The sequence below is a fragment of the Macaca thibetana genome, chromosome 1 (genome assembly GCF_024542745.1).
Source record: "Macaca thibetana thibetana isolate TM-01 chromosome 1, ASM2454274v1, whole genome shotgun sequence".
In the NCBI taxonomy this organism is placed as follows: domain Eukaryota; kingdom Metazoa; phylum Chordata; class Mammalia; order Primates; family Cercopithecidae; genus Macaca; species Macaca thibetana.
The window spans coordinates 109,615,503-109,637,940 of NC_065578.1; the positions used below are offsets into that span (position 1 = coordinate 109,615,503).

The 22,438-nt window shown below is 54.2% G+C and overlaps 1 protein-coding gene across 5 annotated transcripts in view; it reads left to right on the plus strand.

The window, feature by feature from the left end:
• The window catches only part of KCNC4 (potassium voltage-gated channel subfamily C member 4), a 69,724-nt gene that overhangs the window by 2,543 nt on the left and 44,743 nt on the right, over positions 1–22,438 (plus strand). Inside the window, exons 2-4 of one of the 5 annotated variants that reach the window (XM_050745878.1) lie at positions 10,127–11,063; positions 13,131–13,334; positions 19,247–21,071. In XM_050745878.1, the coding sequence (XP_050601835.1) occupies positions 10,127–11,063; positions 13,131–13,334; positions 19,247–19,335 (1,230 nt within the window). In that variant the 3' untranslated portion in view covers positions 19,336–21,071. Of the gene's footprint in view, positions 1–10,126; positions 11,064–13,130; positions 13,335–15,620; positions 17,161–19,246; positions 21,072–22,438 lie in introns of those variants that run through there. The other 4 variants (XM_050745895.1, XM_050745871.1, XM_050745884.1 and 1 more) reach the window with 4 other exon arrangements.

The window sequence follows — 22,438 nt, forward strand, 5'->3', positions numbered from 1 at the left end:
AAAATTAAACAGAAAGGGCCTAATGTTCTAGGCCTTGGAGGCTCCCACGGCCAGTGGCCAGCCACAGGCTTGCTGGTGATTATACCAGATTTTTGTTGCCGCTTTTCTTTCTGCTGCAGCACAAACTCTTTCCAGAAAGCCCTGGTTCAGATTACTGCTTGAAATGGGTATATGAAGGAAGGGGGAAGCACAGGTTGATTTAGGCAAGACCTACCACCTCCTCCCCAAGTAAATCCAGTTTCCCTAACCCCTTTAGGTGGAAGGGGAAAATGGGGGAGATGCTTGCCCCATTATGCTTGGACAGCTAAAAAAAAAAAAAAAAAAAAATTCCCTGAAGGATGGCTTTAGATTCTTTAAAGAAAGAAAACTCTGGGGGCTGGTGTTGGATCTCATGATCAGCAGCCTAAAGCCTGGTTGGGGGTCTGTCTGGGAGACAGGAAAGAGCAATGTAACTTGTTGGGTCTGGGGACTGCTGCTTGCTGTGGAACCTGGTTGGTTCTTCTGGCATCCCAAATTGTCATGTTAATGAGTCTCAGAGCGCCCTCCCTTTCGCAGCACTCCTGTGCTGGACTCCGTCCTAGACATAGAAGAAGGCAGGGTAGAGAATTGGGGAACAGGCCTGCAGGGAAAAGCCAGGCTGGCATAAATGCCAGGCCAGGGCAGATACATCTTCTGACTGGAGGAGAAGGGAGGAGCAGAGGTCTCAGGGGCCGTGGCATACTGGGCTGGGGCTGCAGGCAGCCATGAGAAGGCAGGGATCTTTCGCAGGACTGAGAACAAAGCTAGAGGCAACTGCCTGGGGTTCTTTCCTTGTAGCCCTGAGACCGGCTCAGAAGGTGAGGGCACAGTGATGTCCCTGGTCTGGGTCTGCTGTGAGTTCTGCGGGCTTCTTATGTAGATCACTAACCTTGCTAGTGTTAGCACTTGGCTGTCTGCATTAGGGGAGAGAGACAGGCACACATCATTCAGACTCTTTCAAAGTTGGGGGTGGGGGAGGAGAGAGAGAGATAGAGATGGGGAAAGGGGACAAACCAGGGAAGCAGGCCTGGGATGAGGTGGTTAGGGGAGCTAGGCCCTATTTCTGAGCATTCTGGGATTTCTGGGGGCTTTTCACCTACTCTTGTTCCTCTCTGGAATTCTAAGTGGCACCCCACATATCACTGAGTTTATTTTCTTCCTAACACTGCTGAATGGCCAAGCCGGGGGGCCTCTTTGAGTAAGCTCAGAGCCTGGCCTGCCCCTTGAAGTCTTCCAGGAACCCAAGGTGTGCTTCACCCCTTTGACATGGAATCACATCAGCCCAGGCATTCCAGTTGCGGTCTTGAAGTTTATGATGGGGTAAGGTTAATTCTTTCATTTAAACATTGAGAAAACCAGGATTCAGAGACAAAGTTTCTTGCCAAAGACATTTAACTAATAGCAGAGCCAGGAAACCACCCCTAGTTTCCAGCCTTCTGGTTGTTCATCCTGATGTGAATATCTGGATGGAGTTCTGGCCAGCGCATGTGCCAAAAGAGGACTTGCCTCCTGCTGAGGAGCCCAGGCACAGGCAGCCCTCACCTGCTCCCGGGACACACAAGTGAGAATACATAATTTTTAAAAATTAATGAATAACTGCTCATTATTGAGCACCCCAGACAGATACATTGCTATGTATACTTTACATTAATCTCTAATCCTCCCAATAAACTTAAAACCCAGTGATTATCCCTGTTTAATGGATTGAGGCTGTGAGAAGGTAAACAGTTGCCTGAGATCACATAGCCAGATAGTGGCCAGGCTTTGAATCAAAGCCAGAGTCCCTGACTCCCAAGCCGTTGCTCTTGTGATTACAACACCTACTTTCCACTGAACTAGGCTGTTTTTGAGGCAGAGAGCTTGTTTCTTACTCTGGCCTGAGAGGTGTCCTTCTGAGGTTCTGTAACTCCTGTGGATGGCATCAGAAAACCCAGGGGCAGATGGAGACGTCAGAAGGAAGACTTACTGTATTACCCCTCCAGGCCTGAGGGTACTGTGCCATGCGGGGAGTTCTGGGGCTGCACTTTCCCCCCTCCATTTGCCCCTGGCTAGTCACGCTGTCCGTTTCTTCCCACCCCTGTTCCCCTGGGTATGTGTGCTTCCTTCCCTCGCTCACAGCTACCTCCTTCCTAGAAGGGCCCACAGCACTGTGGGGTGGTGGGCGAAGAGGGGCAGAGGAGCAGTGCTCTGCCCTGAGGCATCCTTTCGCACACATCAACCTGGTCATTCGAGTAGTGCATTGTGACAGCAGCAAAATGATACAAATGGAAAGTGAACTGAGCTGATTATGAGAGCTTGTTGCCTAGCTACAGACCTGGCCCAAGGAGCTGTTCCGCTCAGGCAGGCTCCTGGGCTGGGATGCTCAACCCTGCTCTACTGTGCTGGGCCCATGGTCGGCTGCTGCTGTGGTTCTGTTTCTGTGGCCTGAGCTGGGAACAGGCACGAGGGGCAGACTGGTCCTGTCCCCACCTGCCTACTGCCCAGGGCAGAGTGAAGGCTCACCATGGAGACTTCACAGCCTCAGGGGGCCCAGTGGAGGTTTGGCAGCGTCCAGAGCTTTAGAAACCTGCACCTTCTTTTCTGAGAGCGGACGAGAGGCCTGAAGAACGGGGCCAGGACGCCCTTCCCCTACGCAAGTCTCCAAGGTCTCCGGGGCAGGGCTGGCTTTAGCTCAGCTATCAGCCTTATTAAGGATTACAGTTCCTCTCCTTTGGCTAAATCAGCGCATTTTTCCTGTGCTGTTTCCCTTTTGAGTAGAGGAGGGGACCCACAGGAACTCCCTGCTCCATGAAGGCAGCTCCAGCAGGGTCCTCCCCTTTGTTAAGTGTCAGTTACTATGTGGGAGGCTTGGCCTGTGCTTTCTGCTACTACTCATCTGGCCTAGGTGAGGAAGGTATTGTTAACATCTGTATATCAGTATACAGATGAGGAAACAGGCCTGGCGAGGCTTTCTCAAGGTCGCACCGCTTGTGGTAGAAGTAGGATCCAAACCCAGGTCTCATGAATCTAAGTCCGTGCTCCTCCTGTGGCCTCTGGCTCCTGCCCAGAGAGGATCTCTGGCTTCCAGAGGGTGGCTCCTCACTGGAGAGCTTCTTCCTCCACTCTGTTCTTATCTCTTCCTTTACTTCTCACTCCCTAGAATTGCTCAAGTCTAACCTCTCTTCTTACTGTGGTATTTCTATAGGAAAAATGAAGGGAGGCATGGTTAGGAGAAAAGACTGAGGGAAGCTCCCTTGCCCAGGCAGAGCATGAAACCAAGGCCGCCTAGGAAAGGAGCGGAGCTGCATTCCTGCCTGCCGCTTCTGAAGCTCCCTGGCTTCTCTGGTCTGGGCATTGCCTGGGGGACAGGTCAGTGGTCACAACAGGCTTTAGAGTGAGGGCTAGTACTCACTGATGCTGTGCCCTCTGAGCTGGGGTGAGCCAGGAACGTGAGCGCAGGAGGGCAGTACCCTGGCTTTCTGAGCTCCCCAGGAGGGCAGTGCCAGCCTGCCCTGGGCAGCCTCTCCACCTCCTTCCTGAGGAGCAGGCAGGGGCCAGGCTGAAGGCTGCAGGACTCCCTGCACACCCTGCCCTCAGGGCAACCTCCCGGTTTCCTCTTGGGTTTGTTTTCTTCTCTTGTTCTGAACAAACCAACATTTGTCTCTGAACATCTTTTCTCTGAATGCTGAGGTGTTTCTGGTTGTCACATTTGGGGTGGGGTGTGGAGTAGGGGAAGGGGAGAAAATAGACCAGCTATTTTGGAGACTTGGGGGAAGAGCAGGCAGGCAGGAACAGAGCCAGGCAGCTTGGCCTTGAGGGTAGGAGACTCTGAGCCCTTCACCCCCACCCATGGGCAGTGTCAGCCTGGGATGCTGGGCACCAGAGCTCTGTGCCACCCTTATTCCCTGTGCATAACTGACTTGCCATGACCTCTGGCCCTGCTCCCTTCTGGAATTTTCTTCTGGCTAAGGGGTGGTCACCTGGTCTCTAGCAAGGGTCCTTATCAGGAAGTGGACCTGGCTCACCCTGGAGGGCAGCAAAGGTCCTAGGGCCCCAGTCCCTAGAGGTATTACTGGGCGTATACCCTTGTCACTTCGTCCCAGTCAGTGGGTCTGACGACCTCTTCTTCTGACAGGCTCACCAGGACCAGGAGAGAGAGCAGGGGGTCGGCTTGGCCCCAGTCATTCAGAAAACACTTACTGCACACTTACCATACATATGCCATACACATGTGGGGTTCTAGAAATCCAAAGATGAGTCAGAGGGGGTCCCCTGCTCCTGACGAAAGCCAAGTCGGGTGGAGTAAGTGGCGGTCAAGGGAAATTAGGTGACAAGAAATGGCAACAGTAATACAAGATGGATCAGGAGAGGTGCCACAGGAGTCATAAAAAAGTAAAGTTCAATAGGAAGTGAGAGGAGGAATCAATAAATCCCACCTCTATGTGGGATGAGATGTAGGAGGTGTTCAGAGAGGCTTCCACAAGGAAATAGAAGTTGAGTTGGGTGGGCCTTGTAGGATACTGAATTAGCACCTTAAATAATTTTTTTAAAAGAGGTACATTATAAATAAATACATAAATAAATAAAAGTTCAGTGTGGGTAGTGCTAAACCACGCAGTATTAGGGAGAGGGGGAATTTTCTGGTCAGGCGACCAGCCCAAGCAGAGCTAGGACATTTTGGGGCCCAGATGGGCAATAACCAGGAATTTTGTTAGACTGAATAGTGGCTTCTTAGTTAGTGATTCGGGCTAACCTGAATTCCTTCTGGGGTAGGGACTCATCTGTTCTGGGCAACCCAGAGGCCCTGAGAGGCCCCAAGTGTGGGCTCATCGGAGCGTGAGCATAGGTAGAGGTGGGTTCTGGACACTGGGACCAGAAGGTCCTGGCTCAGCATGGGGTGGGGGCAGGGCCAGGTCCTGTTCCAGGGCCACGTCCTGTTCCTAGCGGGGAGGAGGGGATGTTTCTCTACTGGGACCTGGGCCTTAGTGCGGGCCCTCAGCTAGGAACCAGGGATAGCTCAGAGATGCTTTGTTTGGCAGACCCTCTCATTTCCTGCCTCTTACCCCCAGGACTGCCCCACTGTCTTCCAGCACTGCCTGGGCATGAGGATCTTGCTTCCCCGGAAGGCTCAGTCCCTCAGTCCCTCACCCCATCCCCACAGATCTTACTCTGCTAGTGTCTTTGGCTGTGTTCTCAATTTTCCTTTCTCCTACACTTCATCCTTAATATAGGTTTTTGGGCCCGAGTCTCCTTATGTTTATCTGTCCATCTGTCTCCCTGGCCCTTCTTCCCTGGGCTCTCCTCCCCTGCCCCCGCTGATTGTATTCAGTTCCCAATGATTGGTGTCTATCACCTCTCCCCTCGACCCAGCCTGTGCCAGATTCCTGGAACGCTCTAGGCTTTGTGCTGAGTTTTACAAGTATCATTCCTTTGCATCCTCAAAACAACTGTACAAAGTAAATACTACCCTCGTCCCCTCAAACATAGCAAGCAGATTGTAGCCTCAGGACCCTTGCAGTACTCATCCCTTCTGCCTCGAACTTTCTGGGTCTTCGTATGACTCACTTCCTCACTGTTCAGGGCTGTTCAGGTGTCACCTTGTTGTTAAGGCCTTACCTGATCTCTCTATTGGAAACAACTCCCCTATCCTCACACCCCTTATCTCCTTTTTCTCTTTATTTTTTTCATAACACTTAGACCACCTGACATACTGTGTATTTTGCTTGTTTATTTGTTAACAGTCTGCCTCCACTAGAATGTAAGGTCCCAGGGGCAAGGGTGGTTGTCTGGTACTTTCCCAAACACAATGTCTGGTACTTGGTAGGCACTCCCTTTTCCGTTTTATAAATGAAGACCTTAAGGCTTGGAGAGGTTAAGGAACTCATGGAGGTCTCATATGCAGTCAGTAGCAGAGCCCAGCTTGAACCCAGAAGTGTGTGACTTTACATTTCTAGGGACAGTCCAACGATGGGGTTGGTGGAGGAGGCTGGTAATAGTGCTGAACACCTGTGCCTTTGGAGTTGGATGGGTTTTCAGCAGGACACAGCCAGGCAGTGTGTCTGAGGAGCCCAGGGGGCACAGGGAGTTGGGAGGAGAGACACTCTCCTGCTTGGGTGATGGGAGCCTGCTGTCCAGGGTGCTGAGACCCCCCTGCATCCTCCCAGCAGGAGAGGAGCTGCCCCCAGTGGAGCCTGTTCACCGGCAGTTTTCTACTTGGGAAGTTTTGACTTCCAGCAGAATCCATGCCCTTTGTGGTGGAAAGAACTAGCAGCTTCAGCCGTGAACATCAGGACAAGCCACTCCTCCCTGGGCCTCAGTTTCTTCATCTGTAAAACAGCAGAAATGGAGTTGAACTGGGTAACTTCCTCAGTCTTTTTCACTTCTAAAAAGCGAAGATTCTGTGATATTTTGGCTCCAGATTCAGCTTCACCTCCAAAAGCTGCACGCAGAGGACCCTACCCCTCCTCAACTCTTATTTCCATTTTATGGAGCACTTATTGGGTGCCAGGCATTTACCATGCAGAAGCTCATTTAATCCTACCGTAACACTGTGAAGGGAGTACTAGTACTGTCCCCATTTTATATAGAGGAAACAGGTACAGAGGTTACCATTCATTTACCTGATTGAGTGGCAGGGCCAGGATGAGAAATCCTGGAAGTCTAAACCAGGGCCCAAGGCTTCTAGTATAGGGTTCCTTAGCTGTTCTCTGCCCTTAGTCTTTCAGCACAGGAGCCCATGGGAGGGAGACTCAGATCTCCACTGCCAGCTCTGTAGGATGGCAGGATGGTCCAGTGGGGAATGAATAGAAGACTCGAGGCTGAGGCTTTGGCCTCTAAGTAGGGTGGTGTTGCTGCAACCACCTCTTCTTCCCTTGGCCCTGTTTTGTGCTAGGAAGCCCTAGTCAAGGGAGCTGTGTATCCCTGCCTCCAGAGGGGAAGGCCTGGGGAAAAGCACCATTTGCAAGCAGGGTCAACCACTTATGAAATGATTCAGTTTGGGGAGCAACTTAGGTCAGAAAGGAATAATTTGGGCCCTGAAGGGGAACCTGTAACCTCAGGGCCCACCTGGAGCAATGAGCCACAGTTCAGGCCGCATCTCTGTCTCCTTGGGGAGGGAGGGCTTCTTGGGGCCTGCTGAGTGCCTGCTGCCCCAGCCCTGGAGAGGCCACAGTGGAGACTGAGGCCCCACTAAGGTTTCAACAAAGGAGGAGGGGATTATACCCACCTGCTTGGTCAGAGGCGCCAATTGGAAAGAGCTTTGAGCTGAGAGTCAGGAGACTTGGCCTCAGTGTGATCCTGAGCAAATCATCTGCCTTTTCTTGTGCCTCTATTTCACTTAAAAAATGGGCACACATGACCACGCTTTAGCTCCCCTCCTCTTCTCAGGGTGGAAGTGAGGGGTAGCAGTTAATAGTAGATGGAACAGTTCTGTATTTTGAAAAAAAGTAAAGGTGAGCGGGTAGACAGGAATCCAGAGGGTAGTTCCCTAATCCAGGATGTGGCTGGTACCCACGGGGCCTGAAGGACTCTCTTGCCTGCTGCAGAATGAGCCCGTGGTGGTGGCAGGTGAGGAGGGCAGCGAGGCAGGCTCGCTGGCCCTGCTATGAGAGGATGGCCAGGGCCACGCCATCCTCCCTCCCTCCCCCTGCTCACCCTCTTGGCAGCTCTTCCTGAACTTGTTTTTCCAAGTCACTAATTAACTTTACGCTCAGTCTCCCAGGTGGGCCTACTCTCCTGGCTAACTTTTCCTCAGAGAGCCAGCTTCTGCTTCCCATGGTTCCTGGCAGAATTGGGATATGCTGTCCCTGCCCCTTACCTCAACCACTCTGTTTTTCAGGGGAGAGGGTGGTGCCGGGTCTGGATTCCCGGCATGACCAAGGCCATGGACAGGCACTTTTGCCAGCCCACCTATGGATGGCCATGGAGAGCCCACAGGCTGGAGCCATTTACTTAATGCCCACATCAGCCTGTATTGACTTGGCAGCCCCTTTCTCAGAGGAGGAAGAATAAGGCCAGAAAAGGAACTTAAACTTACCTTCACTGGGGAGAAGCAAGCAGGAAAAACTCCAGTAATGTTGTAAAATAGGGAAAGTGGGTCTGTGTAATTGTTATTACACACGCATTTCATCTCCATTCATCCCCTTGGGCCCAGCCTTCTCCTTCCGTGCTGTTTCTGATCAACCCATCCAAGTTAAAGTGTAAATGAGGTACATTGAGGTGTGTGATGGGGGATCTGTCCTAAGCCCGAGACACACATTCCCACGGGTGAAATAGCAGTCGTCAGGGAACTAACTGGGAACAGGATCAGTGATTCAGAGACGGCTTTCCCAGGCCTGTGAATTGACCCTGCCTGGGAGGTGGTGAAAACATTGTGGTATGAAGAAAAGGTACAGCCTTTGAAGTTAAACAGTTCTGAGTTCAAATCTGGTTTTTACCCCTTCCGGACTGCGTGACCTTAAGCATGTATGTAACGTCTCTGATGATCAGTTCATCCTGCATAAAATGGGATGATGAGGCGTGCGTTACAGGGTCGTAGGGAGGACTGAAGGCCATTGAAGCATATACAGAGTGCTTAACAGTACCAGACACGGAAGAGCTAGCTGAGGACTGTTCATTCCCAGATCTCCCCCCTCAAACTTTCTCCTGCTCCAGAAGCCCTGGCGGTGCTGCTGCTTGCTTCATTTTCCCAGGTCCCCTTGTATTCTTCACTGGTGTTTTGCAGTACTAAGAACAAGGTATGCCTTCCCCATCCCAGTGCAGACTCCCAGGGCGGAAAACCTCTCTGAGTCCTCACTGGATAGGGGATGGGCACATGCCAGTGCCTGCCCACGCAGCCAGGTGGAAATCAGGGTGGGTCAGACAGACTTGGGGATTACCAAATGGTACCATGAGCCCACAGACCTCCCTTACCCACCTATTTAGGCACAGCCATATCTGGTCAAGGAGGAAGCCCAGTCCAGCCATCACGCAGGATAGGCGGCAGCAGGAGGCATGAGACTGGACGTCATCAGTGGGCATCCTGACAGTGGTGGATGGCACGGCATGAATAACACATGAAGGCTCCATAATTGGTGTTATTACACATGCATTTCATCTCCATTCATAATGATTGGACACTTAAACCCAGCCGCCGTTCCTCTGCCGAGTGCTGCTGTCATCCTTCTAGCTGAGATCCCAGCAGCTGTCGGGATTAGCCCCTGCCACTCTGATGCTGATGGGTGTGATTCCTTTTTCTTTGGAGCTCAGAGTTCCAGGAAATGTCAGTTTGTAGGAAGGAGTGAGACTAGTTCTTGCGACTAGACCACCCTCTCCACTGCCATGGTGCGCATGTTGTCTGCCTTCGGGGACTTCCTCACCATCTAGGCAGTCAGAGGGGACATCCTAAGGTGAGAGGCAGAAGAAGAGACTATGGCTAATAGGCTCAGCCAGCAGAAAGTGGTCCAGGGTCATTCCTTGCAGCATCCTGCCTCTGAGCATCCCTTCATACAGTGGACCTCAAACTAGTGTGCATTAGGATTACTTAGAAGGTTTGTTAAAACATTGCTGGATGCTACCCCTCGGCATTTCTCACTCAGTAGCTTTAGGTAAAGTTTGAAACTTGCGTTTCTAACCAAAGGACCAGAGACCTAATGCTTCTGGTCCAGGACCATACTTTGAGGACCATTGCCTTAAAGCCCAGTTACTGCAACTGTGGTGCATGGACAAAGAGCCTCACCTGGGTGCTTGTTACAAATGCAAAATCACAGGACCTGCCCCAAGCCTCTGGATCAGGAGTGCATTGTAACAAGATTCCTGTTGCAGCTTGACAAGCCTTAAAATGCATATGGGTCAGAGGTGGGCAAAGCTATCGAAGGCAGGTCTGGCAGCTGTAGATCCCTGACCAGTTGCTTCCGGCCAAGAGCAGCTTCGGTCTTCTGTAACAAAGATTGGGAATCATTGCCTGAGAGCCCCCAAGCATATGGATAAAGACCCTCTGAGGAGGGACTTCCAGCCCTGTCTCCACATGTTAATCCCACCTCTCACCCTGGAATGCCCTTTCTGGTAACCTTCATGTAGAAGTCCATGTCCCCAGCTGGGCCCATCCATCCCTATCTGACAGCTGCCCCCTGCTCTCCTCCCCTGCCCATAGGTAGTGGCCTTTGCCTCTCTCTTCTTCATCCTGGTCTCCATCACCACTTTCTGCCTGGAGACACATGAGGCCTTTAATATCGACCGCAATGTGACAGAGATCCTCCGCGTGGGGAACATCACCAGCGTGCACTTCCGGCGGGAGGTAGAGACAGAGCCCATCCTGACCTACATCGAGGGTGTATGCGTGCTATGGTTCACGTTGGAGTTCCTGGTGCGCATCGTGTGCTGCCCCGACACGCTGGACTTCGTCAAGAATCTGCTCAACATCATCGACTTTGTGGCCATCCTGCCCTTCTACCTGGAGGTAGGGCTGAGCGGCCTGTCGTCCAAGGCAGCCCGAGACGTGCTGGGCTTCCTGCGCGTGGTGCGCTTCGTGCGCATCCTGCGTATCTTCAAGCTCACACGCCACTTCGTGGGGCTGCGCGTGCTGGGCCACACGCTGAGGGCCAGCACCAATGAGTTCCTGCTGCTTATCATCTTCCTGGCCCTGGGCGTGCTCATCTTTGCCACCATGATCTACTATGCTGAGCGCATCGGGGCCAGGCCCTCCGACCCTCGGGGTAATGACCACACCGACTTCAAGAACATCCCCATTGGCTTCTGGTGGGCTGTGGTCACCATGACGACACTGGGCTATGGAGACATGTACCCCAAGACGTGGTCAGGCATGCTGGTAGGGGCACTGTGTGCGCTGGCTGGCGTGCTTACCATCGCCATGCCGGTGCCTGTCATCGTCAACAACTTTGGCATGTACTACTCCCTGGCCATGGCCAAGCAGAAGCTGCCCAAGAAGCGGAAGAAGCACGTGCCACGGCCGGCCCAGCTGGAGTCGCCCATGTACTGCAAGTCTGAGGAGACCTCCCCCCGGGACAGCACCTACAGTGATACCAGCCCCCCTGCCCGGGAAGAGGGTATGATCGAGAGGAAACGGGCAGGTGAGATTAGGGGTTGGGAAGGAAAATCCCTTTTCCCCCAGTGGCCTAGGGAGTTTCCAAATGAACCTCGGCCCTTGGGATTTGGGCATGTGTTTTGTGTGGGGCTTCCGTAAGCATAAGAGGTGCCTTTATGAGGGCAGGGTGTTGAGGCCGAATTTCTCTATCCTCTGGCTGGGTCTCTAATAGCTTCCCAAACATCGGATCTTTGGACTGAGTATTCCACCCAGGGTAGGGTGTGATGAGCAGTACATGGGGCTGTATATTAGACGCCCTGGTTTTAAATCCAGTCTTGGCCACTGTGCTGTGTGCCCTGAGGCCGGTCACCCCCCATCTCTAGGCACCTGTAAAATGGGAATAATATCATACCCTACCCTCAAGATTTTGAGAGACCCGAATGAATGACAGATATGAAAGTACTTTGAGAAGTTAAAACCACTTTACAAATGTCAGGCACTGTCAATATTAGCCAATGAGCAGGGCAGCTGTTCTTCCAAGGTACGTCAACACATGAATCACTTCTTTGCAAACGTTCGAGTCTGGTATCTCGGCCTAATAAATGTGATAACGTAATAGCAGTGGGAGGCTGCCTTCTGTTCAGCACAAGCTAGATTGAGTCCTGGGCTCAGGGTTTGACATGGGGTGGAAAGGAACTGAGGAAGGAGTGGCCCAGACAGTGTTGGGAAGGGGAAGAATGTGGAATAAACTAATATCTGTGCCCTGGAAGGGGAGAGCCTGGGCATCTGAATCCTGTCCCTCAAGGATGGGAAAGGCCATCCCAAGAAAGCTCATCTCCATCCCTGAATCAGGAGTTGGGGAATGGAAAACAGCTTAATCCCCAACAACATGGATTTAGGTTGGAGAGAGGGAAAAGCATCCTGACTGTTATGTGTAGGCTGGGCTCCTGGGAAAGGTATGGAATTCCTGGTATGGGGAGCTGGACTGGAGCCAGGAGACTATGGGTAAGCTCTGGGGCAAAGTGGGACTGACCCTGCAGGAGAGGCGCCTAGCTTGGGACACTCACCTGTGGCCTTTGGCATGTGCCTATCATACATGCCCGGGTCCACTTATTCCCTGGGGTCATGTCAGGGGCCTGGGTCTTCCAAAGGCCTTGATAGAATAGCACCCATCAGGCTTCCCATTTCTCCCCCACCAAAGTGGCACTGCTTCCTAATTTGTGAATATTAATCTCCCGGGGAATTTCAGCTGCACTCTGAGGCCCATTCAGCGCATAAAGAGAATCCCAGTATTAAAATGTAGAAGTCCTTAAGTCAGCTCCTCAAGGTACACTTAACTGTGGCCCTATCAGCCTTGCACTTAGCCTAACCCTGACAGCAGCCACAGTAAGGGCATGCCTGGCCAATGGCAGGGCCACTGTCTTCAGATAGAGTAGCACCCCCTTCTCCAGATCCAAGGGCCCAGCTTCACCTGTGCTACTGCCTGACAGAGGCAAGGGGTGGGGACTAAGCCCACAGCACTTGGGAGCTGCGTCGGAGCTTTTCCCATGGTATCCTCCTCAAAGGTCAGCCCTAATTGCAGAGGGCTCTAGGCCTTTTGGGCACAGGACTCTGGCCTAGATGCCCAGTGAACAAGAATGACTGTCATCCAGGGAGAAAGCATGGATACTACTTTATAGGTTTAACCCTTGCCATGCCACCCCTCACCCCTAACAAGCCAGGTATTCTCCAAGGGAATGCAGACTCATCCAAGAGTCAGCCTGAGCCAGACCCAAGGAGGAAGTAGAGTCTGCGGCCTGCTTTGGGCTGATCTCCTGGGGCAGCCGTCAGCAGGCAGATATGAGGAGTCGCTGCTGTAGGGCCTCTGCGCTGTGGCTTCATCCCCGAGGAGAGACCCTAGGCTGAGGCTGGGAGGGAAGTCATTTTACACCAAGTGCAGCATCCTGCCTTTTGCCTTCTGCTCCTTGGCTCTGACAACGCTCCCTCCCAGGTAGATGCTAGGCCCCTCCTGAGGTTGAGGAAGTAACACTCTGGGTCTGGGAGACCCCAGATGACTCACGAGCAAGGCCCGGGTGGCCCCTCACGCAGCCTCCTTTCTGTGTGCCCCCTTCAGACTCTAAGCAGAATGGCGATGCCAATGCAGTGCTGTCCGACGAGGAGGGAGCTGGCCTCACCCAACCCCTGGCCTCCTCCCCTACCCCTGAGGAGCGCCGGGCCCTGCGACGCTCCACCACTCGAGACAGAAACAAGAAGGCAGCTGCCTGCTTCCTGCTCAGCGCTGGGGACTATGCCTGCGCCGATGGTAGTGTCCGGAAAGGTATGGCTTCCCAAGCTGCACAGGGGGGGAGCCCCCACAGAGCTGAGTCTCCCGAGTCCCCCCCCAAGAGCTTGAGGTCCCCGCCTCCCCTGAGACCATGGCCGCCATCTCCTCTGCCTTGGACGAACTCTCGCTTTTAGAATGGGTACCTGATCTCCCAGTCCCTGGATTAGAAAGGCCTCCTTCATCTCAAAGGGCACATGGCTCCCGTCCAGCTGCCCATGGGAAAGAGCAGCGCTAGAGGGTTGAGAGCACGCAAGGCCAGGGTCCCCGCCCGATGCTTCCATTGCATCTCTTTCTACCTCTCGTTCCCACTGCTGCCTTCAGGCCCCATTCCACAGGGTCACTGCCAGCCTCTCCCTAGGCCTCCCTTAAACACAGCTAAGCCTTCCCAAGTAGGTCACCCCTTGAGGTACCAGCAATGTTCAGGAGTCAGGGAGCCCCACACATCCTCCCATCCTGTGCCAGGGGTCCTGGAGCACAGGACGGGCAGACTTCCATCTGCAAGCACCTAGGGGGTGACTGTCCTCTTGAGGCAGTGCCAGAGATGACCAGGGGGTGGGGTAGGTGGGCAGGAAGAGTGGGTCCCATCTGAGGAATGTTCTCAGTATTTGGAGAGGTAGAAGGAGCAGTCCATCCTCTGCTTGTCAGAAAAGGCTGAAATTCCATCCCCAGGCCCTAAGCCTGCAGCAAGGCAAGGGCAGAGGTTAGGCTGTGGAGCTAGGAATGACCAAAGATTGTGGAGGGCCCGTGGTGGCTGAGAACCAGGGGTCTTAGGACCGGGCCCTCCTACCCAGTTTTCGATCACTTATTCGTCTCCCTTGCCCTGTCCCTGTTACCTAACCTCCCTCAACGTTCTGCCTATTGCTAGAGTAAACCCTGACTCCCTCCAAAACAGAGCTCTTCCCCAGGTTCTCCGCCACTTCTTAACCAGCTGGATTTCCCATCCCCCACTTCCCTCTGTCCCCAAACTCCAGACCCAAACTAGGTTGAGTGAGGAAAGGGCAGTGGCAGCTACAGGAATAGCCTGTGATGCCTCTATCCCTCTGAAGATGTCCCGTGGCCTGCCAGCCCACGCAGGCTCTGTGGGCACCTTCTAGTTTCTTTCTCAGCCCTTTCAGTACCACTGTTCCCATGGAAGCCCCAGGCCACCCTGAGTCTAACCAGCCCCTGAAAGGTGTGTGTCCAGCTGTGCTGGGCATGTATTCTGTGGACTGGCAGAAACAGGAATCGTGATCTGGTGCCTAGAAGGAGGTGGTCCAGCAACCCCAACAAAAGGCTGCAGATGGAGGGTGCTCAGACCTCTACCCTCGCCTGTGTTCCTTTGTTCACCCCTGTGTCCTATCCTTGGGCCCTGGATTTGGCCTTCTCTCTTGCCTACCATCCCAAACAGGCAGTGGGTTCCACTGTGTCCTGTTCAGGCCCAAAGCCTTGCTCTGGCTGGACTATGCTGAGCGGACAATCTGGAAGGAGCGGTCACTGTGTAGGACTTGAACACACAGAGCTGAGTGCCACACACACCTGCTTTCCTCCCTGGGCTGTGAGGGGCTCAGTGGAAATAGGTGTGGAAGAGGCCATGAGGGTACCAGTCAGGAGGGACCACGAGGTGCTGGGAGTGGACTGCACCTGGGGAAGGAGTTTCATGTGCACGTGCATGGGGCAGGGGAGCCAGCATCCCACTATCCAATATCCCTGGGGTTCCTGTGGGGCCTGGCTGCTCTGTTTTCAAGATGCCTCCACACTGCTTCTTGGCAACAAGCATGTAGCTCAGCCAATTAGAGTGACCTTCGAGAGGAACAGGTGGGTTGCTGGGAAACAGGCCCTGCTAAGCAAGCGTGGCAGTTAACATCGCCAAACTCCCAATGTGCACTCGGCAACTTTCCCCACACTGTACTGTGCCGCACTTCTCCACACTCAGGTTACGCTTAAGACCAGGAGTGAGTGGGCCTGGGCCTCCTCCACACAGGCCCGTGTGTCAGAGTGTCAGTTCCCTGGGAGGATGGTGGTAGGTGCTAATTATAATTAGGGCTTCTTAGAGTCAAGAAGGCTGATGCTGGAGCCTGTGGGGTCTTTGTCTAGCTGGACTATCAAGGAGCTAGTGGGGAGCTTAACTGGGGGCAGGACAGGACAAAAGTCAGCTGGGTGTGGGCCTCTGGAGTCTGTCCTCAGGAGTCCAGGAGACCTAGAGACCAGGGAGAGTCAAGGGCCACTTGCCCTGCAGTGTCTCCTGGAGCATGGACCCTGAGGAGCTGCACCCACTGACCCATGTGCCTTTTCTTCACCAAGGCTGTGGAAAGTCCCGGAGTCTAAACAACATAGCTGGAGCGGCTGGAACCAGCCTGGGGCTGTCTCCACTGGCATCACGATACAGCTCGCCCTACCCTCTGAGAAAGTTCCTGCTCACCCCCTTCCACCCCCTCACCGGCCCACCCCCTGGTCACTCTGCCCCTTAGCTGCACCTTCACCTCTGGGCACATGCGCACAAACAGGTGCCCTTCCATGCCCTCAGTGCGGACTCCCCAGGGCCCACAGGGGCAGCAGGAGGGAGCAGTCAGGACAGAGGAGAACTTAGGCCCTGAACCTCTCCTCCATAGCTTTCAGCTTCCCGAAAGGTTCAGCTCTGGAACCGCAGAGCAAAGGGGAGAGCGATCCCAGAGCTTCTCCCCATATTGGACTCTTCCTGGGCTGTAGGTGCACACCCCGGACCTGCCTCTCAGCCTTGCCTCCCTCTTGGGGTCCCACCAGGGCCAGTCTCAGCCACCAGGCGTGTATGTGTGCACAGTGGCCTGGGGCCAGTCGGCCTTGCTGAGCAGTCAGGCCTACGTTAATATTTTTAATCACTGTGAATGTATTTCCATTCCTCATAGCCTTTAACCAGTAGCCAAACAGCCTGTCTGTCTGTCTGTCTGTCCACCCCACACCCAGACCAGCAAGGAACAAGGCTGTCACGTGGGGCATCTCTGCTGGTGTAAAGGTGCTTTGACTCCTTGGAAGGGCAGTGCCTATGAGCAGTGCTGCCCTGGGAGAAGAGGCCTGATGGTTTCTATCTCTGGCTTGGGGCGCAGGTGGCGGTCCCTAGCGTTGTAGCCTCAGGCTTGGTGGAGGCCGTGGGCGGGCTGCCTAGGCGAGGGAGGCCCTTCCCTCAGGAAGCCTCTGCCCAGATTCAGTGGTGACTCCCACTGGCAGCACCTGGTGTCCCTTCTGCACCCCGAGCTGCGGCATCGCTCTCCACGTTGCTTCCCCTGCTTCTGCGACAGTTTTTCTTCTCTCTCCCTCTCCCTCAAACTCCCAGCCCTGCCTCTGAGTCACCTGCCGTTCCCACCCAGCCTCTGCGCTCCGTATTCCTGCCAGAACCGGAGACTCATCTAATTTCTATAATTAAGTGTATTCATTTACCTAACGAGCCCAGGAGCACAACAGGTTTGTGAGTCACTGGGTGAGCAGGGGTACACCTTGCGCAGGGGCAGCTGAGGGGAAGTGTGGGGACAGAGGCCATCTTGCCCCCACCTGCTCCTGCCACTCCCAGCCTGAGGAACAAGGTTGCCTCAGCCAAGACGTTTCCTGTTTCACCTGATGGGAATTAGACCTGACAGCAGAGCCGTGCGCCTGGCAATTTTTAGAGTCAGATTATGCAACTTTGCGGAGAGAATGACTAAGTAAGGTCCAGATCGGCTCCTTCCATGGTCGGCAAAGATAGGATGGCAGGGCAGCATCAGGGCTGGGCAGAGGCAGAGCAGATTATTGCATGGGGTTGGGGTGTTGGGTAAAGCCTGTGCCGGGAGTGTCCCCATCTCGGCACCTCCCTCAGTCTTGGGCAGACGCAGAAATGTCCTTCTGGAAAGGTCTGTTCAGAGTGGGTGCTAGGATTACCCCTACCCTGCAGTGGTTTGTGGGGCCTGCCTCCCACTTGCTCTGAGAATGAAGTGACCTGACTCCTAAGAGTTGAGAAGAGGGGATGTGGGGGCCTCCATGCAACTGCCCTTCAGGAGGGAGCAGGCCCTTGAAGTGACAGGGATGGGGAAGCCTGTGGAACAGGATGGAGATGCGAGGGCCACTCCCCCAACAGTGACAGGGCTCTCTGGCACAGAGGGCCTGGACTCTGACAGGGACACCACAAGCCGGGTATGCAGGTTAGCAGGGATGCCACTGCTATTTTCTCCTCTGACTTGCCTTTCTGATTCAGGGAACCGAGGCCGCTATTTCTGTGGCAGCCCTCAAGTTGTCAGGAGCCCAAGTTTCCACGGCACCCACCGCCTCCTTCCCTCTCTTCCCTCCCACAGGGCTGGGCCTGTTCATGGCACCCCTATGGTGGGCACAGATGTCCCTGGGCGACAAGATGCAGCAGTGCCAGGCTGGAGCCCTAATGCCTCGGGGAGCTGGCTCCCACACATCCCTCCTGGCTCTCTGGCTTCATCTGGGAGAGATAGAACCCAGATAGCAGGCGGACTGAGTAGACTGTCTGCCCTTATTACCTCTTAGCACCTCTGGGCCTGCCCAGGGCCCTGGGAAAGGGCAGGGTGAGCCCAGGAATTTGCAGAACCCCTGCATACCAGGCACTGCCGCAGGAAGTGGCCGCCTGCACAGGCGTCAGGCTTACCCAGGCCTTGGGCCTCCCTCCTTGGGAGAAGGCTCTCTCCCACCCACCATCTGAGAGTAGAGTTTGTTTTCCTTGGACTAGACTTGGACCTGCACCCACTACTTTGCTGTCAGACGCTTTTCCCCTGCAGCTGGAGCTCAGCCCCTTCCCACAGAACTGGGAGGCAGTCTGGGTAGGAGTTCACAACCTCACCTTCCAGTCTGTAGCAGGGCTACTGGCAACCTAGAGGCCAATTTTCAGGGCTTCTGAGAGGTAGAACCAGAGGGAAGAGCACTGCAACCTAGTGGCTGGCTGACAGGAGCCAGAGGGGAGGCCATGGTCTGGCCGCAGGGCCTAGGCTGTCCTTTCGCAGAGCTTCCTGGGAGAGGAGAGGAGGGCCTGCTCTGCTCTGGCCAGTGCCACCCTCTGAAATCCCTGCCCCACCCCTGGTGGGTCAAATAGGTAAGAATCCAGGACGAGATTCCTAGGAAGACCCTTCCCCAACTCTCAGAGGTCCCTGAGGATGGAGAGTCCATGGAAGCCAGTGGAAAAGCAATCTAAGGCCTTTATCTCAGTATGGGCTGCTCTGCTCCCTGGCTTCTGGGACACTTGACAGCCTTGCTGTGACTCCTTCTGTCTCATACAGTGCCCATCCAAGTCCCCTCAGTAACCCAGGCATTCTCACCAGTGCATCTTAGGGCCTAATTGCCTGCAGGGAGCCCAGAGGCACTCCCCTGTCCCCTAGTGAGTGGGGATCAGTGGCAGGTGTTGCTTAAGTTATGCAGACGGGAGTCCAGGGCAAGACCACAGCTCTGTCTGCATGTCCTCAGAAGTGGGGCTCTGAAGAACCCTGAGCTCCTCTGATTTCAAGGATAGCACTCAGAGGCCCAGAACACTCGTAGCCAAAGGGGCAGTGTTTAAGGAGGTGGCTGGGGCATACAGTTGTAAGAAGATGGAAACAGCATCACCCCAAGATGAGGACACCACTTCCCTAGAAAGGTGATAGAGGCACCCCAAAGCCCAGGATGGAAACTGTGAGGTCTGGATGCCACATCTGCACTCTGCCTTAACAGGAGGCCTAGCCCTAGACCTCAGACCCAAGAGCTACAGGGGTTGTCCCAGCAGGTCTGGAACTCCCACCTCCACTGTTGACCCAGATCTGCAGCTGGGACAGCAGTACTCCTACCTGCCCTACCTGTGCTCCCACTGGTAAGGTTGGGGAAGGAAAGACCCAGGTCATAGACATCCCAGGCTGAGGATGGGATCCCAAAAGGGCTCTCTGAGGGGTCGGGTTTCTCAATAAGGTACTATTTCCTGACCTTCTCTCCTGAGACAGGCACATTCGTCCTCCGTGACCTTCCCCTTCAGCATTCACCTGAGGCTGCATGCCCTCCAACTGCTGGGACTCTGTTCCTGCCACATTGAGGAAGGGGGCTGGGCACGACATGGCATCATACTCAGGAGCCTTCTTCACCAGCTCCTTGGGACAATGGAATATCCCAGGGTGGTGACAGCAGATGGAGCTACTTGGGGGAGAGCTCGAGTTGGTCAGGCAGCAGCTGGGGTGATGGCCTGTGAGCCACAGGCCACATCAGGAACTTTCCTCACTGCCTCCATGCAAGGCTGCAGAGCTATGGTCCCTTTCTCCACTGCACTGGAGCTTTGAAGACCTAAGAGGCTAGTGGTTCCTGGAGCTAGTGGTTACCTGAACAGATATGGCGATGAGCTACAACATCACCTGAGTCACCAGAGTTGGGTTGGCAGAGGGGTGAAGGGCTCACCCCATTCCCTGACCCATCCATGCTCTTCCTGGCCTTTTAGCCCTGGGTTCCTCATGCCTTCCAGCTCTGCTCCTGGCCTGCTCCTCAGCCCACACCCTGTGGGTCAGCAGCTGACTTCCTTCTAACATCTCATTCTTTGTTTCTCCCTTACTTTTGCTGAACTCCCTGTCCCCCCAACCCAGAAGGCAATGTTGAGCCGAAAGCGTGCGTCCCAGTGTCTCACACCTGTGCTCTTTAAACACAGAGACCTGCCAAGACGCCCTCTCATCCAACTATGCCCAGGCTGAAGTCCTCACCCTCTCTTAAAGCGGCACCAACGTGAGAGAGACAGGCAGACAGACAGAAAGCCAGAGGCTTAGGGAAACTCTGGAACCCAGACAAGAATCTTTTCGCTGGGAAAGACTCAGATATCCTTGTTTGCACAGGACTGGTGGAAAACCTCCCATGCGACCCTCGGGGCCCAGAGCCATCTGGGTCTGATGTTCTGTTCTACTGTACATTGAAGAGATATATATGCACATATAGTATCTATATTCATACATACTATACTCTTGTGTGTAGTGCACGTGCTATTGGTGGTTTGTCTTCTTTGTTAGGCTTTGTCTCCCTAAGCCCTTGCCCCACCCAGAGTTTCCCATCCCCTTCACTGATTTCTGTTGTTTCTGCTGACTGTGTGGGTGGAAGGTCCCAAGAAAAGTGCATCTGGGAATTGCCAGTCCAGCTGGGTGGTCCCAGGCTCCTGTCTTAGGGGTGTTTCCCCTGTCAGCAAGTAACCTGGTGAAGTCTATTGAAGGACAGACTTCCCCCCATGGTCACTGCTTCACTAGCCCCACCCCACCCCAGATTGGGGTTCTACCTCCCACCCCACACCCTCGTTGTGGGGGGACTTCCAGGGGGCTCCTCTGCAGCCTCCTCCACTCCTTCCTCCACCCCATCTATGTCCTTGACTTAGTGGGGGCATTTTGTCTTTTTTATTTTTGATTTTGTTCTGTCTCTTTCGTCTGTTTGTTGTCAAAGATGCTGCTGGGCAGATGGGCAGGGAAGGGATCTGTCTGCCCATCTGTCCCAGGGGGTCTGAGAAGGGAAGCCTTGGGCGAGAGGAAACCAGTTGCAATACTGTACTTCCTGGCCAGTGGCCAGAGGATGCGTGCAATAGCAGAGGCCAGGTGACCCCTTCAGCCTTGGCCTCTGCCCCTCCCTGGGCCCTCCCTCCCTGCTCCTCCCTGGTGTTGGTCAGTCCTTTTCTAAAGCTGTCCTCTCGTGTGTGTCTGGGGCATGCTCAGGCTGGGCCCTGTGCCCTGTCTGCATGCCTCCAACTGTCATGCTGTGCTCGAGCCCCAATAAAGACATCTGGAGCATCCTGCTGCTCCTGCTGTGTGAGCACCTGCCTCTGCCTCTCCTTTCTGGCTCTGTGTCTATCGGGACCTCCTGGGGCTCTCACCCCTGACACCTGAGGAGTGCACACACTCGGCATAACCCCACTCCAGCAGGAATCGTCAGTGCAGCCTGACCCCTGCATTTTACAGGGAGAGACTAGTGCTCAGAGAGGACAAGTCATCAGCCCACAGCCACACAAAGAGGACTAACCCAGGACCCCGAGTCCCAGACAGTGTTCTAATCTCCACTGCTGTCCCTAAACCCCTGCCATAACATGGAAGAAAAGATTGTTTTTTGTTTAAGGAATTCCACTGTATTCTGTTTGTGCAGCGGGCCTCCCCTCCTCCCTGCAATTGTACCAGTTCTAAATGGGCCAAGGCTCTGGGGATGCCAAAGTTATTGACTGGATGGCTGATGAACTGAGGCCAACTAGAGACTGGTGGCACAACTGGAGACCAGTTACAGATGGAGAGTGAACACATCCTGGGCCTAGATAGGACAGGGAGATGGCAAGTGATGGTCAGATGTGGCCCTTGGCTCTCACTGTTGTTATCCCTCTCACATTCACGTAGGGGCACGTGCAGGGCCAGCTTCATGGGTGTGCAACCTGTGCAGCCACTCAGAAGGGCCCCACGCTGGGTTTAATGCTTGGCTGTCACCATGATGAAGTTAATAATGGTTGAAGAGGGGCCCTGCATTTCCATCTTGCACTGGGCTCTGGCGGGTCTGGTTGCCTGCTCACCTCTCCTTATTCTTGTCTTACTCCTCACTCTTACTCTGGGCATCCACGTAGGGCCGTAGGGGCCTTAATTTGAAGTCTTGCTTTGCTGCTTGCTAGCTGGGTAACTTGGGGGTGACTCACCAAACCTGTTTCCCTGTTTGTTAGAGGATAATGATGGCCCCTGTTTCAGAGACAGAGTGAAGAGCCTGACCTGGTGTCATGCGTCTACCTGTGACATGACCTATAGTAGTGGTACAGTGTCAGCTCCCTCCCTGCCCTGTTCCCGTCACTCTCAGACTTTTCTCCACAGATTTCTGAGATCTCCGTGTCCAGCTGCACCACGAAAGGATACGAACACACCTGGGAGCTGTCTCGGGCAGTGTAGAACAGCAGGGTGAGGAGGGCATGGCCGAGGAGAGGGGAGCAGCCAGGGGAAGCCTGTTTCTGAAGTGTAAGGAAAGATCGGCCTTGGAGCCTGGGCCAGCCGAGGCAAGGGGGTGGCAGACAGCCAGTGTCAATTAAAGATAAAATCTCTTCTCCGGTAGTGGAGGGCAAACAGCAGCTGTGGCCCCCCTAGACAGGAGAAAGCCATTTGCAGCCAGGCTGGCCTTGGAAAAGCTTGGCCAGGCGATAATGGGACGGGATGCGC